The following is a 27,217-nucleotide window of genomic DNA, read 5'->3' as shown; positions in this document are numbered from 1 at the left end:
TCAACAGAGCTAATAGCACACAGAGTCATAGAGCTGAAAGCCAGATTCATCTAACTGCTTGTATATCATAGGCCACAAATCCTACCCTCAGACTAAACTGAAATCCAAAAGTATATCAAAGAATTACACAGCTTATAGGAGACTAGCCTATTATGTGAAACAGAGTATACAGTAGTGGTATGTATAATACCTGCGATAGTTATTACTTATGTTATGGTAGCCTCCTAAAGGGCCCATTCAAGATGGAGTCCCAATGTACTACATACTATGCACAAACATATACACACATAATAATAGATTAGAGTCCCATTGTACTGTGCCCTTGCGCGCACGCATGCACACACACACATACACACACACACACACACAGAGTAACAGATAATCCTTATCCAAAAGTGCTTATAATCAAAATAGAGTGAGAAAAAGGAAGTACTCTTAGCTCCATTTTACAGACAGAAATTGAGGCACATATAGAGATTAAGTCACATTCCCAAAGTCAGAGGAAATCTGTGGCAGAGCCAGAAACTGAACTTACAGCTCCTGAGGCCCAGTCCAGTGCTTTAAAAGCCTAGACTAGCATTTCTTTATATTAGTCTATAACTGTGTAGGGAAAGCATGGAATTGTAGTGACAAATTGAGTGTCCATCCCTTGTAAGCCTCAGAGTGGAATCTGTCTCCTGCTGCATAAATTTCAAACTCAAGATTTGTCCTGAGAGAAGCTTCAGTTTTTAATCTACTCTTCTTAAACTGCCCATAGCACTGTGTTTATAACACACCAATCTGATCAACTACAAGATAGTATCTTGCCTACACTTGAGGAAGAAAAGAAATCCCACCCCTTCCCCAACAGGCTTGCTGGATATTACAGGCTTGTTGCATTTTCCATACAACTAGAAACAAGAGGTATTCCTGGGAATGTTTAACATGCAACATGTTTGGTTGGTAGCAGCTGGACTGGGAATCATGAGATGGATTCTCTTCCCTGCTCTGTTACTAACTGGTTGTGAAATCTTGGGAAAGTCACTTGATCTTGTTTTGTTCCCTTCGCACCTTATTTTTGTCTTTTCTAGGATCTTTGTGGCAGGGATAAATGTTTAGTATGTATTTGTACAGTGCCTAGCACAATGGGGCCCTGATCTTGGTTGGCACTTTTAAGTGCTATAATACAATATAATCATTGTCCAAGGCCCAGAGCCATTATCTTTTCTCAGGACAAGTTACCTCTTCCAAGATGACTGCTGGGAGATGAAGATGCAAGAATGGAGTTCATAAGCCATCCTAAAGAGCCTGAGATCATTTTAATCATTTTCATAATTCAGTGCTGTCTCTTGATTTTTCCAGAGGAATATTATCAAAATCATTTATTATCTTACCCATACTCACTATAGCAAGAAGTAGGCAAGCAAACAAAGCACAAATTCAACTAATCACTGTTTAAATCCAGTAACAGAAACAAATTAAACAGAAAGGCTACGTCTAGACTGGCACCTAATTCCGGAAAAGTCATGCAAAGCAGGTAAGTCAGAATAGGGAAATCCACAGGGGATTTAAATATCCCCGCGGGATTTAAATAAACATGTCCGCCGCTTTTTTTCCTACTTTTCCCCAAGCCGGAAAAAAGCGTCTAGACTGGCACGATCCTCCGGAATAAAGCCCTTTTCCGGAGGATCTCTTATTCCTACTTTCAAGTAGGAATAAGAGATCCTCCGGAAAAGGGCTTTATTCCGGAGGATCGCGCCAGTCTAGATGCTTTTTTCCGACTTTTCCCCAAGCCGGAAAAAAAGCGGCCGACATGTTTATTTAAATCCCACGGGGGATATTTAAATCCCCCGCGGATTTCCCTATTCTGACTTACCTGCTTTGCATGACTCAGCATGTGTGTTCTCAGGTTAGAAGCTAAGGATTTAAATTCATTCTTGCATTCTTTTTCTAGCTCACTTCATTAAATAATCCACAGAAACACCTACTTATGTGATTTGACTGGCTGGAGACTAAACCATTTACACAAACCAGGAGGTTAATTAAAATGGCATTTTACATCTATGAGATGCTCAATGAAAGCTGTAACAGTTAAAAGAAATCTCTATTCAGATGATAAAGTGGGTAAAGGAATACAAACTTGTACTCAATTATCAGTTTCATTAGTTGAAATTCTTCCCCACACCAGGCCTATTCACCTATACACTCTGTCCTGAATGTGAATTTGGAACATGTTTAACAAATAGAATATGATCTGTGCAAGTGTTGGAATAGGACGACAGGGATAGTCCTGGCTGCAGGAGGAGAAGTAGAGGAGTTGTTTTTTAAGAAAACACAGTTCTAATTCCTTAATCTAAGAGCAAGAGTAGTAAGAGTTTAATCATTACATTCTGTGATTTAGGAACTCCTGTCCACCTTTGACTATCTCATCTGACCCTATTGCTCTAAACCTTGTTCTTCCTTGCCGCATCCCCTCCATAACTACCAACTGTCTCCTAGCTGGTGTGACAATAACAGGTCTACTCTTATGGGGCTGGAGAGGATGGGGTGGAAGTGACCTTGAACAGCACCAGCAGGAACAGAGACGTGTAAAGCCATTTGTGCTTTATGCCATTGGGTTGTAGCCAAGGCCCCATTTGCTGCAACTAATATATAGTATTCCTAAAAAGTTCTCTGTCTCAAACTTGAATAAGTGCCTTTCAGTAGATAGCTGACATTTAACAGGCAAGCATCTTAAGTGTCTTACTAAAACAAAGTGAAGTACTTCACTGCGATAGGTAAAGACTTACTCCAAATCCTCAAATTCCACAAATCCTTTTAAAAATGAATATTCATGAATTATCTTAGTGATTTTGGCTAGTAGTCTGCAGAGCAGCAGGAGTAATGTGCATCGTTAATGAAGAAGTGGACTTTATAATGCATCATGCATAATGCTTGCTAGCCCATTACTGTCAGATGCCACATTTGCTTCCATAATGGTCTGTGCAATACAGTAATTCCTGTTCTTGTTATGCGGATGCTGTGCCATGTCTAGACAACAGCAAAGTCAGAAATTAAGAAGGCTAATGCACAGTTCAGAGCTGGAGTCCCGGATTGCCATCTCACCCCATGGTGTTCCTATATTGAAACAATATTAAACTCTCTTGCATGAACATCGTGCAAGTCGATGGGAGTTGGGTATCAAATTACTCTTTGAAATTCTCCCTTTTTCTATACTGGCCGTGGAGTGGTGACCCTTTGGTGTGACCCCAGCTACCCAACCCAGAGGATAGCTGATTGCGACTGTTTCTATCTGTAGTGCCCCTCATTGCCATCAGCCTTGTTTTGGTGGTCTCCAAATTGGCTTACCGAAAGGGGGCTACCTTTGAAGAAAGAAACAGCTGGGGCAGGCAATGAGGCTTGATATATTAGTGATATGAGAAAGAGCTAGCAGCTGTTCTCCAAAACTATTAGAAGCTTCCAGTTTGTACAGGTGTGCAATTCAAGATATTAATTTTGATCTATGTTGGGCCTGGCTCCCTTAGAATCTGTCTCTTTCTTCATGTACTACCCTAGCAGCTGAGAGGATGTTTTGCTAACAACCAATAAGTAGAATGGTGTGGGATTTGAAGGGAAGGCTCTGGGGAGCTCTCAGCTCTGGAATTCTCTTCCTTCAGTTGTCTCAGAGAACCACCACCAGCCAAGAATGCATTTAGTGAAAGGTTCACCTATTTTCTTAGGACTCTTTCCTTGCAGGGCAGCAGAGGGGATTATAAGGGTATGTCTAGACTATGTTTTTTTCCCAAAAGGAGAATTGCAAATTTGGCACAAATTTGCATATCTTCTTCTGATCGCTTTTTCAAAAGCAGGTTTTTTGAAAGTGAAAGTAGTCTGGACACCATTTTTTTGCAAAAAAACCCCTTTTTCGAAAAATTGCTCTTCCTAAAAAATGAGGTTTATACTGTTTTCGAATAAGGTTTTTTTCCCGAAAAAATCCATGTCCAGACTACTTTCACTTTAGAAAAACCCGCTTTTGAAAAAGCAATCGGAAGAAGATATGCAAATTTGTGCTGAATATCTCTTATTTTATTGTGGGAGAATCTGTAAGGAGAGGTAGACTTTAACTCTGCAAGACATGTGCTCTGTACTCCAGTTCCTTTGAATGGTGAAGCAGCCCACATACAGTTGAGTGACAGCTGCTTAATTCAGAGCAACCCTACATGGTACCAAGTGATAGATCAGCCTCTATAGCAGACCAGAATCCGGGAGTTGTGTAAAATCATTTTTGCCCAGTACTGTGCTTTCAGGTGTGCCCGATGCAGGCCTCTGCATAATGACGAATTACACCAAGGCTACGTCTACACTGGCCCCTTCTTCGGAAGGGGCATGCTAATTTTGAAAGTGGGAATAGGGAAATCCGCGGGGATTTAAATATCCCCCGCGGGATTTAAATAAACATGGCCACTGCTTTTTTCCGGCTTTGGGAAAAGCCGGAAAAAAGCGTCTAGACTGGCCTGATCCTCTGGAATAAAGCCCTATTCCAGAGGATCTCTTATTCCCCCGCGGATTTCCCTATTCCTACTTTCAAAATTAGCATGCCCCTTCCGAAGAAGGGGCCAGTGTAGACGTAGCCCAAGTGTAATCTTGAACACTTCACTCATCTTCTGGTATGTTACACTGCCTCTCCATTAATGAAACAATGGGAGATTTATTTATTTGTGAAACATTACACAAGTGCTATTGGTTGTAAACATTATTACTACTAGCCAGAATAGTCTCCCTAAAATGTAGAATGACTGCTGTTGTGTCTCTACACCACAATTGGGATTCAAGTAAACATACCGATCTCTCTACATATTACCCCTCCCCAAAACCATATTTTAAAAGAACATTACTAAAGTTGCAAAGTCAAGCACACAGGGGTCAGGAAATGGAACCTTAATTTGTCCTCTTTGCATCTATGCAGGTTTTGGGGTGTATAATGTTCTAGGTTTTTTTAAAATGAGAAACCTCATCATGTGGTCTCCTATGGATACCCACAAGTTTCAGCAGAAGAATTGGAACCTTCCAATCCATCACAAAGACCTCAGTTGCATTCTGTCTGGGCACCAGGCTCTATTTATCTTCACAGAGAAAGGGCTAGATGACTTCCTGAGGTGTCTTCCAACCCTAATCTTCTACGAGTCTATGGTTAAGGGGTTACTTGATTACAGTCTATAAGGATATACATAGGGCACAAATATTTAACAATAGACTTTCAGTCTATCAGAGACAGGTATCACATAATCCAATGGCTGTAAGTTGAAGCTAGACAAATTCAGACTGGAAATAAGATGTATTTTTTAAACAGTTTATTAACCACTGGGACAACTTAACAAGGGTGGGTGTGGATTCTCCTTCATGATCAATTTTTAAATTGAGATCAGATTTTTTTCCCTAAAAGATACATCATGGGACAGTGTTTCTTAAACTTTTTAAGACTGAGGAATGCCAAACAATAATTTTTTTTAATGAGGAACACCGAGGATTTTTTGTTGAGCCTTTAAGGGCGGCCATTTTGAACTCTATTATTCTCTGCAGCACACCTCTGACTGCCCTGTGCCACAGAACACAGTTTAAGAAACACTGTTCTAGGAATTATGGGGGAGGGAGCTCTATGGTCTAGGCCATTTGGGAGGTCAGTGGTATCGATGAATAACGCACACTGTTATTCTGACAGATCTCTGGTCAGTTTGGACACAGAATCAAGGCCATTAGAGGACTCTCAAATTATTTAATGGGATACTATCCATGTTAGCAGCCCACCTTATCCAGAGATTACAAAAATCACCTAACCCGTGACCATTATTAAAGCTGCAACACATGAAGTATCTTTTCCAGATGTAATCTGCACTCTGCCAAAGTTAAAAAAAAAAAAAAGGATAGAGAACAGTGAAGAGGGGAAAAAAGGACTGGGTTACCCTCTGTCTTTCCTTCCATCTCAAATATGCAGTCAAATACCAGCCCTTTGGCTCAGCGGTGGTATATAAACACAAGTGTTCAGACAGATAACATCATAGATATTTTCAATATTTGTCGTCTCAAAAAAGATATACAGCCCCAAGTTATGAACGCATCGACTTACAACCATTTGTATTTACTACCAACCTCCTATACAGCTGGTCCCCGAGTTACAAACGAAATCCGCACTTATGAACAACGCGGCCATACATAAGTGAATGTAATCTGACTTATGAACAGATCGAGTTACAACCTAGTGTTTGGTACATAACTCATTCATAAGTCGGGGACTGGCTGTACTGGCATTAGAAAAGGTTCAGAGAAGGGCAACAAAAATGATTAGGAGTTTGGAACGGGTCCCATATGAGGAGAGATTAAAGAGACAAGGACTTTTCAGCTTGGAAAAGAGGAGACTAAGGGGGGGGGGGCGGAAATATAATAGAGGTATATAAAATCATGGGTGGTGTGGAGAAAGTGAATAAGGAAAAGTTATTTACTTGTTCCCATAATATAAGAACTAGGGGCCACCAAATGAAATTAATGGGCAGCAGGTTTAAAACAAATAAAAGGAAGTTCTTCTTCACACACTGCATAGACGATCTGTGGAACTCCTTGCCTGAGGAGGTTGTGAAGGTTAGGACTATAACAGGTTTTAAAAGAGAACTAGATAAATTCATGGAGGTAAATCTATTAATGGCTATTAGCCAGGATGGGTAAGGAATGGTGTCCCTAGCCTCTGTTTGTCAGAGGGCGGAGATGGATGGCAGGAGAGAGATCACTTGATCATTACCTGTTTGGTTCACTCCCTCTGGGGCATCTGGAATTGGCCACTGTCAGCAGACAGGATACTGGGCTAGATGGACCTTTGGTCTGACCCAGTATGGCCATTCTTATGTTCTTATGTAAATATCCAACCAGCAGACAGGTGTTTGGGGGCAGAGTCATGCACAGCTGTTCCACAGAAAGAGACAGAGTAACAGATACTGTCATTGTTCTGTCTGTTCCTAGTCAACCTCTTTTGGGGCTGTAAGTTAGAGGGGCAGATGCTCTGTATAAATAATCTGGGAAGACTTCCAGATTTGTCATTGAAAAGTGAAGTATGCAACACTGACTGTGCTAAATCCTTGTTGGGTGGTGAGCAAAACAATTCTTTGGCACAGCTGACTGCACTTTGGTTTGAAAATATCTGACTCCATCAATGCAGAGACGGTTAGAAGATTGACGGATGGTGAAAGAGACCAATAACGAACCTTCATCCTTTGTATTCTCAAAAGGTCCACTGCCTAAATAGCCTCAATACCCTGTAATTTTACTTCTTCAATTTTTAGAGGACAGTCACATGAAACTGATATACAAGCAAAACAAATGCTTAAAATACAATCCCGGCAGAGTTCTCAGAGGGGATTATTGCAGTATAAATCAGAGTAATACTGACCATACTTTTCTGTGTAGCTCCAGTAATTATGTAAACCAAAACTGCCATATTGGATATGTCCCAATCTTCTCAGTTGTCATATGCATTTTGTTGCTCAAAAGCTGCAGCCAACACAGTAACTTTAAGATAAAGACTCTGGCCAAGAGTTCATATATAGTTGTTTGCTTGTATATCAAGATGATCAAACCTTTATGGCCTCATTCATATGAGGTGTCTTGTTGGTTTTAGGGAGATTACTCTTGTGATTTAAATGAGCGGGATTTGGCTCTGACCTGTACAATGAAGATGTCCGTGGCTGTAGTAGGGGGTCAGTTCATTTGACTATAGCCTAAATCAGAATACTCCTATCACCCTATTTGGTGGACCTACCTTCATATTGCCTTAACATACCAAGTCCATGAGTCCTTCATGAACCATTTCATGCATCGTTTGTTGATAAAAATTAAAAAAAAAAAGTCACACTATCTGCTATTACTTGTATTCAACTGGATTCTAATCTACTCCCCTTAAATATCCCGTGTTTGCTTAAGACATAGCAGAATAGCATTACATGCTCATTTGCCCAGCTGGAGGCATCTCAGAATGAGCCATTTGTCCAGTAGTATGTATATTATGAGGTACAGGTTAAAGTAAGATGAGTCTGGGTGACTAGGGGCAAGATTGCAGCTTGCTTTCAATGGCTATAAATTCCCTTTATTGGCTTGAGTAAGCAGAACTATCACAGAGCTCCCCCTCCCTCGCTGGCAGCTGTTTGTCGACTTTCACCACTGCATTACAGTAGTATCGGTCTCTGAAATTCCCTGAAGTTCTTTGGTAGGCTCCCCCACTCATTTCAGGTGCTTTCCTGCTCTCTTAGATGCTCCTCCCTCTCTCTAAGCTTTCTGATAGAGTTAGCTGGGAATTATGAAGAAAAAGTCATTTTTGTAAAAACAGTTTCAATGGGAAATTTTCAAGTTTGCAGAAGTTTGTTCCATTTCCTGTTTGGAAAAATCAAAACAAAAAATATTTTGTTTTCAAGTTGCATAAAGCTAAATCAAACTACTTTGGTTGGTCGGACCAAATCTTAATCTTTCATTTTTGGATCAATTTAATATTATCTTTTGTTCACTTGAGCTGCATTATTCTCCTGGGCTGGACTACTTCCCCACAATGCACTGTTACCTCCCATTCACTTGAACTGTGACAGCACATTATGGAAGATGTAGTCCAACCAAAGAGTCGGGGCCTTAATGGAGAATGAAGGCCTGAAGGAGAGACACAGCTTCTCAATGAAATACACAGTATTTCTATTAACACTAGATGGGCCCAAGCTAATGAACTGTAAATTCACAAGACTGTTAAAGCTATTTAATGGTTTCTGTGATACCCTCAATCTCTGAACAATTGGATTCATGGTAACTTTACAGAGGAGAGAGACAAAAAAACCCAGTACCAACCACATTTCTAAAAAACTCAAAAGCATATACAGAGTATGTGATGACGTGGGGTTGGAGAAAGATTTTACTGGCATTTGTTTGGGATAGCCTCTGTAACTTATTGTTGGCTCTGTCCCTTATAAATATGTGGCTATAGTAGGCTTATTGGCTCTTAAAGACTAAAGTCCCCAAAACCAATAAATCAAATACCCATTGCATTATATCACAGCTGAAGATTACATATGGGACATGACATATTTGCCAAAGACTACCAAGCAGACCAGTATATCAAAAAAATTTCCAACCATGATATGTGCAATGTGCTCTCTGACCACAAATCCACTGAAGTCAGTGAAGAATCCTAGAGATTTCAATGGACTTTAGATAGGGGGTCTTTAAAAATGAGCAAAAACATTCTCGCTAGAAGGTTGATGATTATGCATTTTATTTAGAGCCCAAGTAAATATTTCATCATAGAGAATCACTGGACATGATGAAGTACTGTGTGTTTACTCCAGTTTTATACCCATGTAACTTTACTGACAATAGTTGAGTCACACTAGAATAAGACAGGAATAATGCAGTGGTGAATGAAGTTCATCCTATTTAATCTAGTACATCAAAGAGCTACCATGGGCCCATAACTTTGTTCTATGATCAGGCAATGCATCTCTCTCAAAAGTGACACTTTATAGGGCTCCAGAAAATGATTGCTGAGATCTGAAACATATGCATCCATGTTAAGCCGGAGTTCACAACAGCTGTTATGTTTCTAGTAGCCAGTGGAGCCTGGGGTTCATTCTTAGACTAGATTCTCCAAGAATAGTGTGAGTTAGAGTCGTTTTCTGCTGGAAGTGTATAAGGCTAGGTAATAGTGTCTACTCATCTCAAAGAGAAATGATTTTTAACTGTGCTGACAGCTGCTACAGACAGCAGTCTGGATTGATCATAGACTGCTGTATGATTTTTTTCCTCATGATTCCCTGCGGTTTTAAAGTTTCAGGGCCAAATTTTCCTCTTAATTTCCGTGCAAGCAAAACTATCATCATAGGTGGATTTGGCCAGGGTGTAAATGATAGAAAAATTTAGACCAGTTGGCATTAAAAGAAAGTCAAATAGGCATCTTGAGGTTATTCAGCAGACAGCAGAGGTAAACTAGACAGCCACATTGGTCTCATTGGACCATAAGAAACCACTGTCCATCTAATCTGTCATCTACCTTCAGCCTTGTTCAATACCTTATGATTCAAAGTAAGGTGAAACCTCCACACCAGACAGTTGTGGGTTATAGAAGATTAGTGCCATCATGACCTCAGAAATGTTCATTTTATTCCCTGAACAACATCATTTGGTTACCCTTATAGCATTATGTTTGTTTCACAAAATCATAGAATTGTGGGACTGGAAGAAACTTCAAGAGATCATCTAATTCAATCTCCTGCACTCACAGCAGGACTAAGTATCTAGATCATCCTTGATCTTCTTAATGTCCAACCTAACCTTCTTTGCTATAATTTAAGCTTATTGCTTCTTGTCTTAACCTCAGAAGTTAGAAAAGAATTTTTCTTCCTTTTCCTTGTAACATTTTATGTACTTGAAAACCTGTTATGTCCCTTCTCAGTTTTCTCTTCTGCAGACTAAACAAACCCATTTCTTTAAATTCTCTCTCATAGGTCATGTTTTTTAGACCTTTAACCATTGTTGTTGCTCTTATCTGGACTTTCTCCAGTTTTTTCTCGACCTTCCTGAAGTGCAGTGTCCAGAACTGGACACAATAGTCTAGTTGAGGCCTAATCAGCATAGAGTAGAGCAAATGAATTACTTTTCATGTCTTGCTTACAATTCTCCTACTAAAATATGCATAATGATGTTTGCCTTTTTCCCCCTGGCATCGATGTTACACTGTTGACTCATAGTTAGGTTGTGATCTATTCTGACCTTCAGGTCCCTTTCCACAATACTCCATCCTAGGCAGCCACTTCTCATTTTGTATGTATGCAACTAATTGTTCCGTCTTAGTGGAGTAGTTTGTATTTGTCCATATTGAATTTCATCCTATTTTCTTCAGACCATTTCTCCAGTTTGTCCAGATCATTTTGAATTGTAATCCTATTCTCCAAAGAACTTGCAACTCCTCCCAGTTCAGTATCACCAGCAAACTTAAGTGTACTCCCTTTGCCATTCTCTAAATATTAATGAAGTTATTGAACAGAACCAGACCCATAACTGATCCCTGTGGGGCCTAACTTGATACGCCCTTTTAGCTTTACTGTGAACCACAGTTTGTAGAATTGTTAGTGATAGTAAAAATTATAATTGGTTTCCACTTTTAAATTCCATCCACAGTATTTGCCTCAGCGACCTCCTGCAGCAGTGAATGCCAGTGCATGACTTTATGGGGCTGAAGTATGTCTTACCATTTTATTGCATAATTTATAAGGCTTTAATTTCATTGAGTGGCCCCAACTCTGAATCTTTTGAAGTTCACACATCGCTAATTGTTCTGCAAATGGTAACTGGCATATCACAGTGAGCAGGGCTGTTTCAGAGAAATGGTTCTGTTCCAGACCACTGTATGGTGCAGGGACTCATCACTTACTTGTAGTGTTAGCACTGCTGCCTGTTGGACTGGTTCTTGTTCCCGGAATTTGAGATGGCCTATCAACATTAGAAATGGATTCTTGAACCGACTTCTTGGATTCTGAAGTTGTTGTACTGTTACTTAGACCTGAAAAGAAGGCAGTCAAATGAGATACCATGCTTAATCCTCGCAACCCACCCTTTCTTTCCCTCTCAACCTTCCTCCCTCTCTCTAGCGCTACTCCTTAATTGCTCCCAGCCCCACTGTTAGAAGGTGTGGATGGGGTACCTCACCCTCTGGCAATTCTTTGTCAGATAAATAGACCCCAAGGGGTGATTAGTGCTAGCACAACTTGCAACAATCTTGAGGCTTCACTAAGCCATACCAGAGGCCAAAAGAGCCACAGGCCCTTTTTCCAGGATTAAGGGAATGGAAAAGTAGCTTATAGCCACTTTCCTCTTACCCCACTCCTGTGATAAGTAAAATCTGGTAAGAACAGAAGTGGATTCCTGAAAAAGTCTGTTTCAACTATACAGCTAATCATCTGACAGTCACATGGTTTGATATTATACAGGTTTTACTGATAGAAATTAACAATTGGGTCAATTGTTTCATTCTCTGTCATTGGGCGGATTTATCCTGCTGCTTAGAAAGTACAATATCCAGAGATCATGAAATGTACATGTAAATGTCTGTTCTTGCCATTATTGCAGCTCTCGGATGCTTGATAAAGAGTCAGGGCTATTTGTGGAAGAATGAGATTTGCACTCGAGGTGAGTCTAAATTGATCACGTGATGCACCACGCAAAGCAGCAGAGCTGAAGGTCATTGAATAACAATGACACAGAATTTAAGATGTCATGATTGAGTGGATAATTTATATTTTGTGCCTGTCTTTACCTAACAAAAGGCAAGATGCTACCTTTTGGATAAAAACAGCAGGTACTAAATGACAACACAATATTCTGTCTCTGACTTAGGCAAAGTCTATAAGAGCCAGCTATAAACCAATGGAAGACTGTCCACACAAGGGGTTTAACAAATAAAACAAATTATATATTTAAATTGGTGCATATTTTTTACGTAGATTGCAGCAGCCTCAGGGAGGATATGCTTCAGATATGTACAGTGTCTCTGAATTCCTCCTAGTCTTCCCAGAGAGCCCCCCTTCTCCAGAATCTCCATACAATCTCCTTGCAGGGTATGTGTACACTACAATAAATTACCAGGGGCTGAACCGTGTCAGCTGACTCAGGCTGGCAGAGCTATAAAATTGGAGTGTAGATGTTTGGGCTCAGACTCCAGCCCAACCCCCTTGACCCCATAAGCGGTGGGGGTCTCCGAGCAGAGACATCTACACTGCAATTTTAGAGCCCCACAAGCTCAAGGCAGCTGACACGGGTGTTTGATTACAGTGTACACATATCCCTGAGTCCTGATTTTCAGTGATGCTGTACACCAGGCTGAACCAGTGTCTCCAGAGAGAGCAGCAGATGCTCAGCACCTCTGAAAAACAGCTCACTTCAGGCCTTCAAAACTCAAGGGCTTTGGCACCTTATCCCACTATCAAGCTACAATCAGAGCTCAGGGACATCATTGGCCCTGGAGCCATCCTTGGCAAAATGGGCAAAGAGACTGCACGTAGCTGTAGCTGCAACAGCATGTTAGCTGCATGCTGCCATCCCTACTTCCTTGGCAGGGGTAGGTTTAAGACTCATTCAGAACCTGTTCTGTAAAATGAAAATGGATAACAAAAAGTACATTTGTACCACATTACAGAATTAAACTATGCTGGGTCTGGTAGAGGCCTTTCTTCTCCCAGAACCTGGGGGAGCGACAATCTGGCTCGGGGAACTAACAAGCATAAGGGAAGGCAGCATAAGTGGGGGATTTCAGGTTGGGGCCTTTGCCTCTTTCCTGCATCATGTATATAGATCATCCAAATAGCAGTGCTGCAGGGAGCACTCACAGCTGTTGAGCAGGCATATAGCAAGTAGTGTTCTTTACACTGCTCCAAAGGCATCATGACTGTTTCCCCAGACTTCACCATCAAGTTGGTAAGAGCCATAATTGCTCCCTTAAGGTTCAGGCTATATTCTGGAAAGTCTAGAAATTTACAAGTAAGGCTGTGCTGCCTGCACCTAGCCCACTCTGCACATAGTATCACATATTGTAAAATTAAATATGCTAGTCTAGTCTATATTAGAAATCAGTGATTTGCAGACTTTTATTTAAATACTTTTTAAAAGCTGTTTTAAAGGCCCATTTCTGAATTCCCATAGCTTACACAGCAAAGGGATTTTTAAAAACAAACTTATTATACTGAATTTTGACCCAAGGCTTACAAACAAAACAAAACAAAACAAAACACAAAACAAAACAAAACAAACCCTGTTATCATGTAGAGGTTTATTAGGGGAGATAATGATAGTAGCAGCAGGTCCAACCAACAAATGGTTCTGTTATTGTAGCAGCAATAATATAACGTCATGACAATCATGTTAGTAAAAGCCTCTGGTCAGAGGATGAAAGGAAAGCCAGCCTTGCAGGAACCCTTCCTGCAAAGAGGCATTCCACCATAAATACACACAGTGAGCTGTGCAAAACAATCAGGTGAATGAGTGAAATGAGGAAAGAGGCATCTAGGCATCTTGCTCTGACATCAATCACCAGTCCTGCATGCAGCTGTAATCCCACAGGGATCACATGTTCCATGAGTCGCCTCACAACTGGCAGCAACCCAGGTCTACGTATTCTCCTTGTACTTAGTTGCTGTGAGAACATATTGTTCTGGGGAACATGGGCTGCATGCTGTATATTCCGCAATGTAGGGTAAGTGGGAGAAAATAAACTTCATTTACCTTTCTGGATTCAATTTATTCAGCCAGGGTGAAATTCACCCTTGTATAGAGGTATGGCCTCTCAGACTTGGAATCTCAAGAGGCGTGCTGCTTTCCGGGAGCTCGAATGCAGGATGTTACTGAGAGGCTTACAAAACTGATGAAACCTTCAGATCGCTATCCCTTCCTTCTTCTCCATGTGGGAACTAACAATACGGCCAAGAATGACCTTGAGTGAGTTACTGCAGATTACGTAGAGTTGGGAAGAAAGATCAAAGAATTCGGAGTGCAAGTGGTGTTCTCATCCATCCTCCTCTGGACTGGCTAGGGATCGTTGAATTGAGGGAGTAAATGCGTGGTTGCGCAGGTGGTGTCGCAGAGAGGGCTTTGGTTTCTTCGACCATGGGACTCTGTTCCGGGCACAAGGATTGTTAGGAAGAGATGGGATCCACCTAACAAAGAGAGGAGGGAGCATCTTTGCGGGTTGGCTTGCAAACCTTGTGAGAAGGACTTTAAACTACGTTCGTTGGGGGGACGGTAACCAAAACCCTGAGGGGAGTGGGAAAGTCGGATACTGGAAAGAAATGCAAAGGGGAACTATCAACAAAGGTGGACTCCTGATTCAAATGCAGAGGATAGGGCGATCAACAGGCTATCTAAAGTGTTTGTATACCAATGTGAGAAGCCTGGGTAAAAAAGAGTTGGAGGCCCTGGCCCAGTCCAAGAAGTACAATTTGATTGGGATACCAGAGACTTGGTGGGATGACTCGCATGACTGGGGTGCTGTCAAGGAAGGGTATAAACTGTTCAGGAAGAACAAGCAGGGGAGAAAAGGAGGAGGAGTTGCACTGTATGTAAAAGAGCACTATGATTGCTCAGAACTCCAGTATATAGAGGGAGAAAAGCCTGTTGAGAGTCTATGGGTCAAGTTTAGAGGTGTAAGCAACAGCAGTGATGTTGTGGTTGGTGTCTGCTACAGGCCGCCGAATCAGGTGTATGAGGTAGATGAGGCATTCTTTGGACAACTGAGAGAAGTTTCCAGATTGCAGGCCCTGGTTCTCATGGGGGACTTTAATCACCCTGACATCTGTTGGGAGACCAATACGGCAGTACACAGACAATCCAGGAAGTTTCTGGAGAATGTTAGAGATAACTTCTTGGTACAAGTGCTGCAGGATCCGACCAGAGGCTGTGCTCAGCTTGACCTGCTGCTCGCAAACAGGAAGGAGCAAATAGGGGAAGTAGAGGTGGGTGACAACCTGGGAAGCAGTGATCACAAAATGGTACATTTAAGGATCCTGACCAAAGGAAGAATAGAGAGTAGTAAAATACACACCTTGAACTTCAGAAAAGCAGACTTCGACTCCCTCAGACACCTGATGAGTAGAATCCCCTGGGATGCTATCATGAAGGGGAAAGGAGCCCAGGAGAGCTGGCAGTATTTTAAAGAATCCTTACTGAAGGCTCAGAAAGAAACCATTCCAATGTGTAGCAAGAGAAGCAAATATGGTAGGAGACCAGATTGGCTTACAGGGGAAATCCTTGGTGAACTGAAGCACAAAAAGGGAGCTTACAAAAAGTGGAAACTTGGACAGATGACTAGGGAGGGGTATAAATGTATAGCTCGAGAATGCAGGGGAGTTATCAGGAAGGTGAAAGTGCAACTGGAATTGCAACTCACAAGGGATGTGAAGGATAACAAGAACAGTTTCTACAGGCATTTAGCAAGAAGGTGGTGATCAGAGAGGGTGTGGGGCCCCTACTGGATGAGGGCGGTAACCTAGTGACAGAGGATGTAGGGAAAGCCAAAGTACTTAATGCTTTATTTGCCTCTGTCTTCATGGACAAGGTCAGCTCCCAGACTAATGCGCTAAAGTGATGCAATATGGGACGAAGGTGGACAGCACTTGGTGGGGAAAGAACAGGTCAGGAACTATTTAGAAAAGTTAAACATACATAAATCCATGGGTCCAGACTTAAAACATCCCAAGGTACTGAGGGAGTTGGCAAATGTCATGGAGGAGCCTTTGGTTATTATCTTTGAAAAGTCATGGAGATCAGGAGAAATCCCGGATGATTGGAAAAAGGCAAATGTAGTGCCCATCTTTAAGAAAGGGGAAGAAGGGCAATCCAGGGAACTATAGGCTGGTCAGTCTTACCTTAGTCTCTAGAAAAATCATGGAGGGGATTCTCAAGGAATCCATTTTGAAGCACTTGGAAGAGGGGAAGGTGATCCAGAATAGTCAGCATGGATTCATGAAGGGCAAGTCATGCCTGATCAATCTGATTAGCTTCTATGATGAGGTAACTGATTCTGTGGATGTGGGGAAGTCAGTGGATGTGATATACCTTGACTTTTGCAAAGCTTTTGATACGGTCTCCCACAATATTCTGGCCAGCAAGTTAAAGGGAATAAAGTGGATTGGATAAATGGATGGTAAGGTGGATAGAAAGCTGGCTGGAAGGTTGGGCCCAGCGGGTACTGATCAACGGCTCGATGTCAGGATGGCGGTTGGTTTCTAGTGGAGTGCCCCAAGGTTCGGTTTTGGGACTGGTTTTGTTCAACATCTTTATTAATGACCTGCATGCGGGGACGGATTGCACCCTCAGCAAGTTTGCGGATGACACTAAGCTAGGGGGAGAGGTAGATACACTGAAGGGCAGGGATACAGTCCAGAGTGACTTAAACAAATTGGAGGATTGGGCCACAAGAAATCTGATGAGGACAAGTGTAGAGTCCTGCACTTGGGACGGAAGAATCCCAAGCATTGTCATAGGCTGGGGACCAACTGGCTAAGTAGCAGTTCTGTAGAAAAGGACCTGGGGATTAGAGTGGATGAGAAGCTGGATATGAGTCAACAGTGTGCCCTTGTAGCCAAGAAGGCTAATGGCATATTAGGTTGCAAAAAGAGAAGCATTGCCAGTTGATCCAGAGATGTGATTATTCCTCTTTACTTGACTCTGATAAGGCCACATCTAGAGTATTGTGTCCAGTTCTGGGCCCCCAATTACACGAAGGATGTGGATGCATTGGAGAGGATCCAGTGGAGGGCAACCAAAATAATTAGGGGGCTGGAGCACAGGACCTATGAGGAGAGGATGAGGGAAGTGGATCTATTTAATCTGCAGAAGAGAAGAGTGAGGGGGGATTTGATATCAGCCTTCAACTTCCTGAAGGGAAGTTCCAAAGAGGCTGGAGAAAGGCTTTTCACAGTAGTGATGGATGGCAGAACAAGGAACAATGTTTATTAGGAAATGGTTGGATATTAGGAAAAACTATTTCACTAGGAGGGTGGTGAAGCACTGGACCGGGTTACCTAGTAGTGGAGTCTCCATTACTAGAGGTGTTTAAGTCTCGGCTTGACAAAGCTCTGGCTGTGTTGATATAATTGGGATTGGTCCTGCCTTGGGCAAGGGCCTGGACTTGATGGCCTTCTCAGGTGTCTTCTAGCTCTATGGTTATATGATTCTATGATTCCAGTGTTATGAGCTGGGTGAAGAAGAGTTAAAATCTCATTGAAAATGGGTGGAAACACACCCAGCAATTATCATTACTGTCAGGACAAGTTAATCACAAGCTCTCCACCAGAGACAAAAGTGGTTTGCATCCTGCCCTGGAATTTAGGGATGAATGGGCAGAGGTGTTTTGCAGAGAACTGTCAGGGGAAGTGCATGAGTTGGGTCAAGGGGAAAGTTGGAACGCAGAGAGAGAGGCAGACAGACAGACATTCAGGGGCAGAAAGTGAAAGTCACTGTAGGTGCAGCTGAAAGCATGGAATCGAGCCTTGTAAGCAATTCAGGGAGAGGTTATTTGGGTCAGGGGTGCTCGCTGAACAGAAGTTTGGGCCAGTGAGCAATAGAAATTATTTCTTGTTACTTTGATTCCTACTGCATTCAGAGAGACAGGCCTTTGTATATTCTTTGTAAATGAAACTGCAACAAGGAAATGCCTGAGGGTATGTCTACATTTAAAATTCTGCAGCTGCACTACTGTAGCACTTGAGTGTATAGTACCTATGCCAACAGGAGGGGTGAGTGGTAGTAGCTTTCCCAAGTGGTAGTAGCTTAGACAACAGAAGAATTCTTATGTCAACCTAGCACTGTCTGCACTAGAGGTGAGATTGGTATAGATGTGTCTTTCGGTGGCATAGATTTTTCACACCTTGGAGAGAGGTAGCTATGCCAATGTAAGTTTCTAATGTAGGCCTCAGTGTCATCAATTTTTCCTCTGAATTAGAATGATGTATTGGACCCTACATTTTTGACTAGTGGCTCAGGTCAGACAGTACTTTTGTCTCATGTAAAACTTGACAGTGCTTGAGAAAGAATCCCATTAACTTCAATCAGCTTTGAATCATGCCCTTATGCCTTAAAAGGCTGAAGTTATGCACAAACCTTCTACACTGGATGTAAAGTGAGCCTAAGAAGACAACCTAATGAACTGATTTCTCTATTTGTAATTTTCTTTATAGTTAAATCTCAGCAACTGATTTGGGGCCCTCAGTGGTATCTAAGACTTGTGTGCAATACACAGTATTGGGAGCTCCTAAGTTGATGGAGTAGTGCTAGTGCCAATCTCCGAAAGAGGTGGACTCAGTCAAACACCGCCAGTGCTTATAAGCGGAAGAGCTGCACGCAGCGCAGCATGGCTGCTAGAGATTTGGGTTTTGATAAAATCCTCATAACTCAGTTCTACGAGAGGCTTAATTTGATGTAGGAAGTAAAAGGAGACAGTATAACTCCGAGTTCCCCGCTTATTACAATGCTCGTGTTCTGTAATAGAATCCCCTGCTGTTTCCTCTTGGGCACGCAGTGATCCAGATCTGCCCTTCCCACTGACACATCACTGCAGTAATTCATCATGTTGCTATTCCACCAGCTGCAGAAAAGATTTCTGTATGCTTAACAGGAGGAGGCTGAATTCACAGCAAAGCAGCACAGCAGAGAAAGCAGGCTGCTGTTGTAAACCAGTCACATCGTCGTGTAATGGGTCTGTTGTCAATGGCTGATTATAAATAAGATTTTAAAGGGATGCCTTACCAGTCATCGTCCAAGTGCTGTTGAAGGCTGTCACAGTACTCCCTGGAAGTGATTCAGTTTTCTCTGCTGGTATTTGGTAAGATAAATGACAGTGTGTTAATCACTGTTCTCAACACAAATTTGTCAAAGGAATAATCAGCAGTAAAGCAAAGGGGAACACGAGCTTTTCTGTAAAGCTGCTGTCTGAGCATCAGATTTTGCCTACTAGTTGCCCTTAATTTTCTTCTAATGAACTAAAATTTAACATACATCCTCTCTTGATCTCAGGTTGAATTGCCACTTACCTTATATACACTCTACATACATTTCACTTTTTCCATATACTGTTCTTAATGTCCCTCCCAGCAGGCTGCTAGCTAACTAGTTTTAATATTAGAACCACATCAAATAAGCCAAAAAATGATTGTGAATGTCAAAACCAAAATTACTTGAGTGTAATATATATATATATGTAGTCAATCAGCTCAGTATATCACAGATATGCTTTAAAAATTGAAGCTACTTTGGTTAAGCATCTTTTATGCCAAACAGTGTTTCCAGTCAAAAGTTATTTCCAGTCAGAGATTTTTAAGTGGAAAAAGAAGTCATTTCTGTGAAGCTTACACTGTACACACACAGATGCACAAGACCAAATTTTAAAAGAGAATTCACTCAGGCCTCTTAATTTTGCACCTATAGTCAATAGCACATGGCAGCTGATTGTAGATGTGACTAAAACACAGCCTTTATTAGCAGCTTTACAAAGGAAGTCTGCATCATTATCCCCATTTTACAGATGGGGAGTCTGAGGCACACAGCAGTGAAGTGACTTGACAGAGGCAGCGGGAAAGAATGCCCGTGGAGGGGAAGAAATATAAGAGACAGAGAAAAGAGGTTATCACATTCTTTCATAAAGTGCACAGATTTTGTGAGGTCTTTTCCCAAATCTTTAACATAAGGTGACAGCAGCAACAGAAATAGTAGCAGAGATTGAAAGAGCTGTCAAATCTCTGCTGTGTGGATGGGATTATCTTCTGAAGCTTTCACTAGGGGCTGGGGCGTGGAATATAATTTCCCCAGTTAAAAGGCCTTCTTTTGCAGAATGTTTTGTTTTTGTTAGCGAGCCCACATGGTGGTTTTAAGGTGAAATTTAAAATATCATAAAGGCATCTTAATTATTGTCGCTTGTCCTCTGTGACAGGTGTGTGTGGAACAGGAGGAGAGGGAAGGAATGAAGAAAGGTAAAAAAATAAAGGTAGTGGCCAATATACCAATAGACTATTCTGCATTATAAGGGCAGAATTCTGGTCTGTCTGGTGTGCTTGTCACAGAGGGAAACAAGGGTGCAGGAAGCTTCCCCCCACAGATCCCTCTAGTGTGCCAATGGAATGTAGGTGGAATGAAGGTGGAATGTAGATGTATTGGATCAGGCAATGGAGCCAACAGTGCTTCATGGGCCCAAGAGATGCTACAAACTAGCTTGGGAGCATGGCCAGCTGCCTGTCTGTATAAAGGATCAAGGAGCCTGTCCAGGCTCCCAGGCTAGCTGACCATACCCCCACAAGGCCATGGGGCACTGCTGCATTTTCTCTCTTGTCTAGAGCTGGCCATAAAACAACAATCCCCTTTCATGAAAAATTCTAAGATTTCAAAATTGGTTTTCATTCTGCATTAAAGCCAGAACAACTGTTCATGGAAGAACCAACTGAACACATGGGATGCAGGAAACCTACTTTCAGATTCTTGTTCTGAATCAGGCAGAATAGGGACTTTCAACTGTATCTCCCCCATCCCAGGTAAATGACCAACCAGCCTTGCTATTGTGCAGGATCACACTCATCAGAAATCCCATCCTGGATTAGAGAAACTGTCCCAACAATATTTTTTGTCAAAACTGTTACCTTTCCACAAAACATTCTGGCTTTGATGAAATGGTATTTTGGGATAGAAAAAAAGATTGTTGGTTGTTTATTAAATCCAGCATTAGCTTTGCCTCCCAGAGACAGCTATATATGGTCTTATTAATTTGCATATGCAGTGAAGGGAAGGGGAAAGGATGGAAAAAAGCTTGCTAGAGTGGGCATGCAAGAAAGGCCACCCTTCATGCAGTTTCAAATCAAAACCATATTAGTAAATGAACATTGAAATGACCCTACTTTGATGTATGGGGCTAAATCCCAGAGTCCTTAATCAAAGCTCCCATTGATTTGAAGCACAAAGGTTGGGTAAGGACCGCAGATGTGACCAGGAAACATTTGCTTCTTTGGAAGTAGTTTATAAATGGGAATCAATTGGTCAAACTGAATGTTTGCATTTCTTGCTCCAAGTGACAGGGCTTTAATAAGTAAGGTGATTCTATATAGTAAGGACTATCCATTAAGCTGGATACAGACTGAGGGTGTTTTGGGTGTTCCTGAATTGAAATAGTCCTGAATTAAAATTTCAGCACCCATTTCAATTCAAATACCCACATATTTTGGGGCCCTGTATCTTGGAGCCTTTTCTTGTTGAGACACATCATTATATTTAGATGTCTGTTTTGCTTGTGGAATACACCACGTACCAGACTTCCCCGCCTTTATTCTGCCTCCACTGCTTCAAAATATTGAAGAGATTCCCAAGCCTGGCCTCCTCCTGGATATCAGTCCTGACCACCACCTGGAACTAAGCTGCACAGACAAGCATGCCCTACCTCATCAGCATTTCCTCACAGGCCAGTGGCCTACCTATCAGTATGGTTTAGTTCCAGCTGGCCATGCTGCATTGATACCCTTGAGTCAGGGACCTCTATCAAACAGAAAGGACCAGGGGCCATACTAGTGATTTTTGCTTAGGCTTCTGACACTGCCTCACACGCTTCAGTAGTTTTTGCATTGGGGGTATTTTCTAGCCTGATGTTCACCCATGCTTTCTGCAATAGCAGCACTTCTAGGACTGGTCAAAATACAGGCGAGCCAAACACATTAGGCTATTTAATACAAAGGAAAAGCCTGGATTCTGATCTGTATAGAATTTGAAGATGTAACTGACAAGGAGAGGACTAATTTTCAGACCCAAAAGTGTGGAAGTAATAGTTTGGAAACGTTTACTTTTCCCTAGCATAAATGATCCTGTACTCACATTGAAGCAGTTAAAGACAATAGAACAGAGACTCACAGAAAGAAAGAAAAAAAGCCCCTTTGACTTGTGCCATTTTAAAACTATAGTGGGTGACATTTTGGAGAATATGTTGGGAAGACATTGGCTACGTCTAGACTGGCATGATTTTCCGCAATGCTTTTAATGGAAAAGTTTTGGGTTAAAAGTATTTGTGGAAAAGAGCGTCTAGATTGGCATGGACGCTTTTCCGCAAAAACGCTTTTTGCGGAAAAGCATCCGTGGCCAATCTAGACGCGCTTTTGCGCAAAAAAGCCCCGATCGCCATTTTCACGATCGGGGTTTTTTTGTGCAAAACAAATCTGAGCTGTCTACACTGGCCCTTTTGCGCAAAAGCTTTGTGCAAAGGGACTTTTGCCCGAATGGGAGCAGCATGGTATTCCCGCAAGAAGCACTGATTTCAGACAGTAGGAAGTCAGTGTTCTTGAGGAAATTCAAGCAGCCAGTGTAGACAGTTGGCAAGTTTTTCCACAAAAGCAAGTGCTTTTGCAAAAAACTTGCCAGTCTAGACACAGCCATTATGAATTATAGGGTACTGGGATACAAGACCAAATAAATATTTCTATCTTTAAGGTCTGTAATGCTATAGTGACTTTTAAAATAGTATTTTAAAAGGTCCAATTCAACAAGGCACTTAAGCAAGTGTTCAATTTAAGATAAGTGATAAAGCCCTTTCTTATTTGGTAAGGCACCTAACCATATATAAAAAAGTGCATTCTTGAGGGTTTTGCTAAAATGTGGCCACAGTGTGAAAATGACACCTTATTGTTCAATAGATCTGCTCAGAGTGACATCTATTTACCTTAGGAACAAAAGTTTGTACTGAATTAACTACTTTTTCATGGTCAACCCTGTGGTGGGAGAGGGAACTGTATTCTAGTCCCACTTTTGTAACAGGATCAGCAGCCTACTCAGCTCCCACTCATGGCCAGAAGTGGCTTTGCAGAACCCTGCCTCCATTTTCGTCTCACAACTCCTTAATAAATGCCAGACACATCTGTTTTGAGCCAGTACTATCACTTGGGTTTTATCATTTATGTATGGGAATGCTATTCTGGATCTTAAATAGTCATGTTTTGCCTATCCATTTTGTTTCAGAAAACAAACCAAATACTTTACCATCCCACATCTCAAATTATAATGTTCTAATCCAGTGCATTGGTTCAAAGTCACCTCTCTAATACAAATGAAATATTTTAGTGTCTGAGCCACTGGCATAAGACTTCATTATGGAGAGGTTTATTGTATTTTGCTGAGGAATGACATATCTGAGATGTACACATAGTAGCTAAGAGCAGGGGCAGATGACTGTTTTGCGGGGCCCCGGGCAGCATAATTCCCCGGGGCCCCCCCTTTGCCACTGCGCATGCACAGTGACGCCATGCGCATGCGCGGCGGTGCCACGGCGCATGCACGGGGCTTTCTGAAGCACGGGGCCCGGGGCAGCCACCCCGTTCGCCCTGCCCTGTATCCGCCCCTGGCTATGAGAACAATGGCTCTCAGACCCCTAATTCTGCCACCAGACCTGCGTTGTTTGTGCTGTCAATACTGTTCCACATTATTTTTCAGAAATGCAGGCCCCAGTGGGTTCACCAGTTGGTCAGCAAATGTTTTCACTTACTGTTACTAATTTTGTCACTTGCTTCTGTTATTGATGGTGATGATGCAGTGACCATTTCTGATGGTTGTAAAGATTTGATCTGGGAACTTGATTCCAAGGGTGCAGTTGAAGCAGCTGAAAGAAAGAACATTCAAATGCTTTAATTTTATTTTTTTCTTCTGCACTCTATGAAGCATAGCCCATCCTCTCATAGATTCTAGTAATGATGGAATTTGTATTTTAATTTTGCTTTAAAAAACCCCAACCCTAGGAAATTGCAATAGAAAAACCATCCATTAAAAGAACATTGTTGGGATTGCAAAACAAAACCTTCAAAAGCTAGGAAATGCCAAAATTAAGCTTGACGATGCAAACTTAATTCAACCCTCCCCCCTCATGCATATGCATTATCACAGTCCTTAATTGCATGGTCACATAGTATTTTTTTCACACAGCTCCTGCACCATTCAGTGCATATGCTGTATTTGTGCTAAGGCCAAATCAGCGTTGTGTAGTGGAGGAAATTGTTCACAGGACCCCTGCTTCATTTGTGGCAGAAGTTGGAAGTTGAGTAGTTAATAAGGCAAGCGTTTGCAGGAAGAGAAAGAATGTTGTCATGCTTAAGACAGCTGAATGTTGCTCTGGAAACTGGATTCTATCCTTGCCTCTGCCACAGAGTTCCTGTGGAATGGCAGGTAAGTCAATTAAACCAAACTTTTTACAGGTGGTCACTAATTGTGTGTTATTCATGTATTGCCTGTTCAACTTCTGATTTGCAGAAGTGTTGAATGCTCACAGCTGCAACTGAACTCTATGGGAGCTGAGCTGAGAACATCTGAAGTACTACACAAATGTTAAGTACTCTGAAAAATCATATCCCAGACAGCTCAACAAATTGGGTACCAAAATTAGTGGATATGTTTAATTAATCTTTTCTGTGCCTCAATTCCTTTTCTGTATAATCAGAATAATAATGCCCCTTTATCTCCCAGAACAGTTGTAAAGAAATGAATAATTTTTTGTGAAGGCCTTAGTTACTATAATAATTGCCAGAGAAAAGCTCATGAGAAAATTAATAATTCTGTCTGCTGAGCATGGTTTCAATAATGTACAGTAAATATGGTATGGGGCCATACATTGATCAAGAAAGATAAAAGAAAATACTGAAAAACTTGTTCATCAATTGAGCAATATCCATCCTGTGCCACCAATGAGGCAGAGATCAGTGAGGAAAAATAGTGTGCAAGCATGAAAAACTTAAAAAACAACAAATAGTCTGGTAGCACTTTAAAGACTAACAAAACATATAGATGGTATCATGAGCTTTCGTGGGCAGAATCTACTTCTTCAGATGACTGGAGTGTTGGAGATCCAGAACCATGAATAAATAAGGAAGGAAAAAAATTGGGGGAAGGAAGCAAGAGGACATTAGGTAAATAAGTTTCAAAGGGTTAGCTCAGTCAGTCTGTAACAGGAAAAACTTAAAAAACAACAAATGGTCTATTAGCATCTTAGGCTACATCTACACTATAAGGTTTCTGGTTTTGCGCAAAAACCAGAAGAGCATCCAAACCTCAAGCACGCTTTTGCTCAAGTAAATTGGCAGAAGAGAGGGCTTTTGCCAGTACAGTTATCCCTCTCCCCACGAGGAATAACTCCTTTTTGTACAAGAATTCTTGAGCAAAAAGGCAAGTGTGGACACAAGAAAACCCTATTGGCCAAAGCACGGGTGCTCTGATTGCCATTTGCAGAATGGCAAGCAGAGCTTTCTTGCGCAAGAGTGTCCATGCAATGTGGATGATCTGTTGTGCAAAAGCACATTGCTTTTGTGATGCACTTTGAAGTCTGGACACGCTTTTGCACAAGAAGTTATTGTGCAAAAACTTTTGCACAAAAAGGCTTCTTCTGCAAAAACCCTGCAGTGTAGACAAAGCCTTAAAGACTAATTAGCTAAAAGAGGCTGATAAGAACCATTAGTTTGAACTAGGAAAAGAAGAGCACTAACATCAGATTCTACACAGACATCAAGAACTATTGGCACCTTCATTGTTTGGTTGGTTGATAATCTGCAAGCCAACCGATACCACGATTTAAATCATGAGCATGAGAGTTAAACTTGAGAATGAAGTGGAACATGTAGTTAAGGACTATATCATAACATATAAGCACAATGGGAATGAATTAAGTTTGTGCAAACAGCTTGAAGGAGTTCAGCACAATTTTCTACCTACCTACATATTCCCAAAACAGCAATAAAAAAAATCTTCTTTAAACATATGTTCAGGTTTGCGTTGTAGAGAATCTCTCTCCTTATTTTACATAGTAATAGAAATGTAGCCGTGTTAGTCTGGTGTAGCTGAAGCAAAATGCAGGACTATATAGCACTTTAAAGACTAACAAGATGGTTTATTAGATGATGAGCTTTCGTGGGCCAGACCCACTTCCTCATTTTATTTATTCCTCACTTCCACTATTTGATCTGAGGAAGTGGGTCTGGCCCACGAAAGCTCATCATCTAATAAACCATCTTGTTAGTCTTTACAGTGCTACATAGTCATTATTTTACATGAACAGCAAGTTTCAGAGACCTTTGAATCCCAGGCAAAGTGAAAACCTTGTGAATCATAGAATCATAGAACACTAGAACTAAAAGAGACCTCGAGAGGTCATCGAGTCCAGTCCCCTGCCCTCATGGCAGAACCAAGCACAGTCTAGACCTTCCCTGATAGATGTCAACCTAAACTTCTCTTAAATATCTCCACAGATAGAGATTCCATAAACTCCCCCCTGGCAATTTATTTCAGTGTTTAAACACCTTGACAGTTAAGAAGTCTTTCCTAATGTCCAACCTAAACCTCTCTTGCTGCAATTGAAGCCCATTGCTTCTCGTCCTATCCTCAGATGCGAAGGAGAACAATTTTTCTCCTTCCTTGTAACGATCTTTTAGGTACTTGAAAACCGCTATCATGTCCTCTGCCAATCTTCTCTTTGATAAACTAAACAAGCCCAGTTCTTTCAGTCTTCCTTCATATTTAATCATTCTTGTTGCTCTTCTCTGGACCTTCTCCAATTTCTCCACATCTCTATTGAAATGTGGTGTACAGAACTGGACACAATATTCCAATTGAAGCCTAATCAGGGCAGAGTAAAGCAGAAGAATAACTTCTGATGTCTTGCTCAGAACACTCCTATTAATGCAGCCTAAAATCATAT

The 27,217-nt window shown here is 41.5% G+C and overlaps 1 protein-coding gene across 9 annotated transcripts in view; it reads right to left on the bottom strand.

Moving 5' to 3' along the window:
• The window catches only part of EMCN (endomucin), a 94,947-nt gene that overhangs the window by 30,873 nt on the left and 36,857 nt on the right, over nt 1-27,217 (bottom strand). For all 9 annotated transcript variants that reach the window (XR_012904053.2, XR_012904052.2, XR_001368135.4 and 6 more), the window contains 3 exons: nt 24,026-24,139; nt 19,270-19,335; nt 11,408-11,536 (listed from right to left, as the gene is read on the bottom strand). Coding sequence is in view for 1 of the 9 variants with exons in the window: in XM_075929663.2 (XP_075785778.2) it covers nt 11,408-11,536; nt 19,270-19,335; nt 24,026-24,139 (309 nt within the window). In the remaining 8 variants the exon portion in view is untranslated. The remainder of the gene's footprint in view (nt 1-11,407; nt 11,537-19,269; nt 19,336-24,025; nt 24,140-27,217) is intronic.

Source organism: Pelodiscus sinensis, chromosome 4 (genome assembly GCF_052426305.1).
Source record: "Pelodiscus sinensis isolate ZL-2025 chromosome 4, ASM5242630v1, whole genome shotgun sequence".
Classification (NCBI taxonomy): Eukaryota; Metazoa; Chordata; order Testudines; family Trionychidae; genus Pelodiscus; species Pelodiscus sinensis.
Note: the sequence above shows the minus strand (reverse complement) of the source record. Positions and strands in the feature narration are given on the sequence as shown.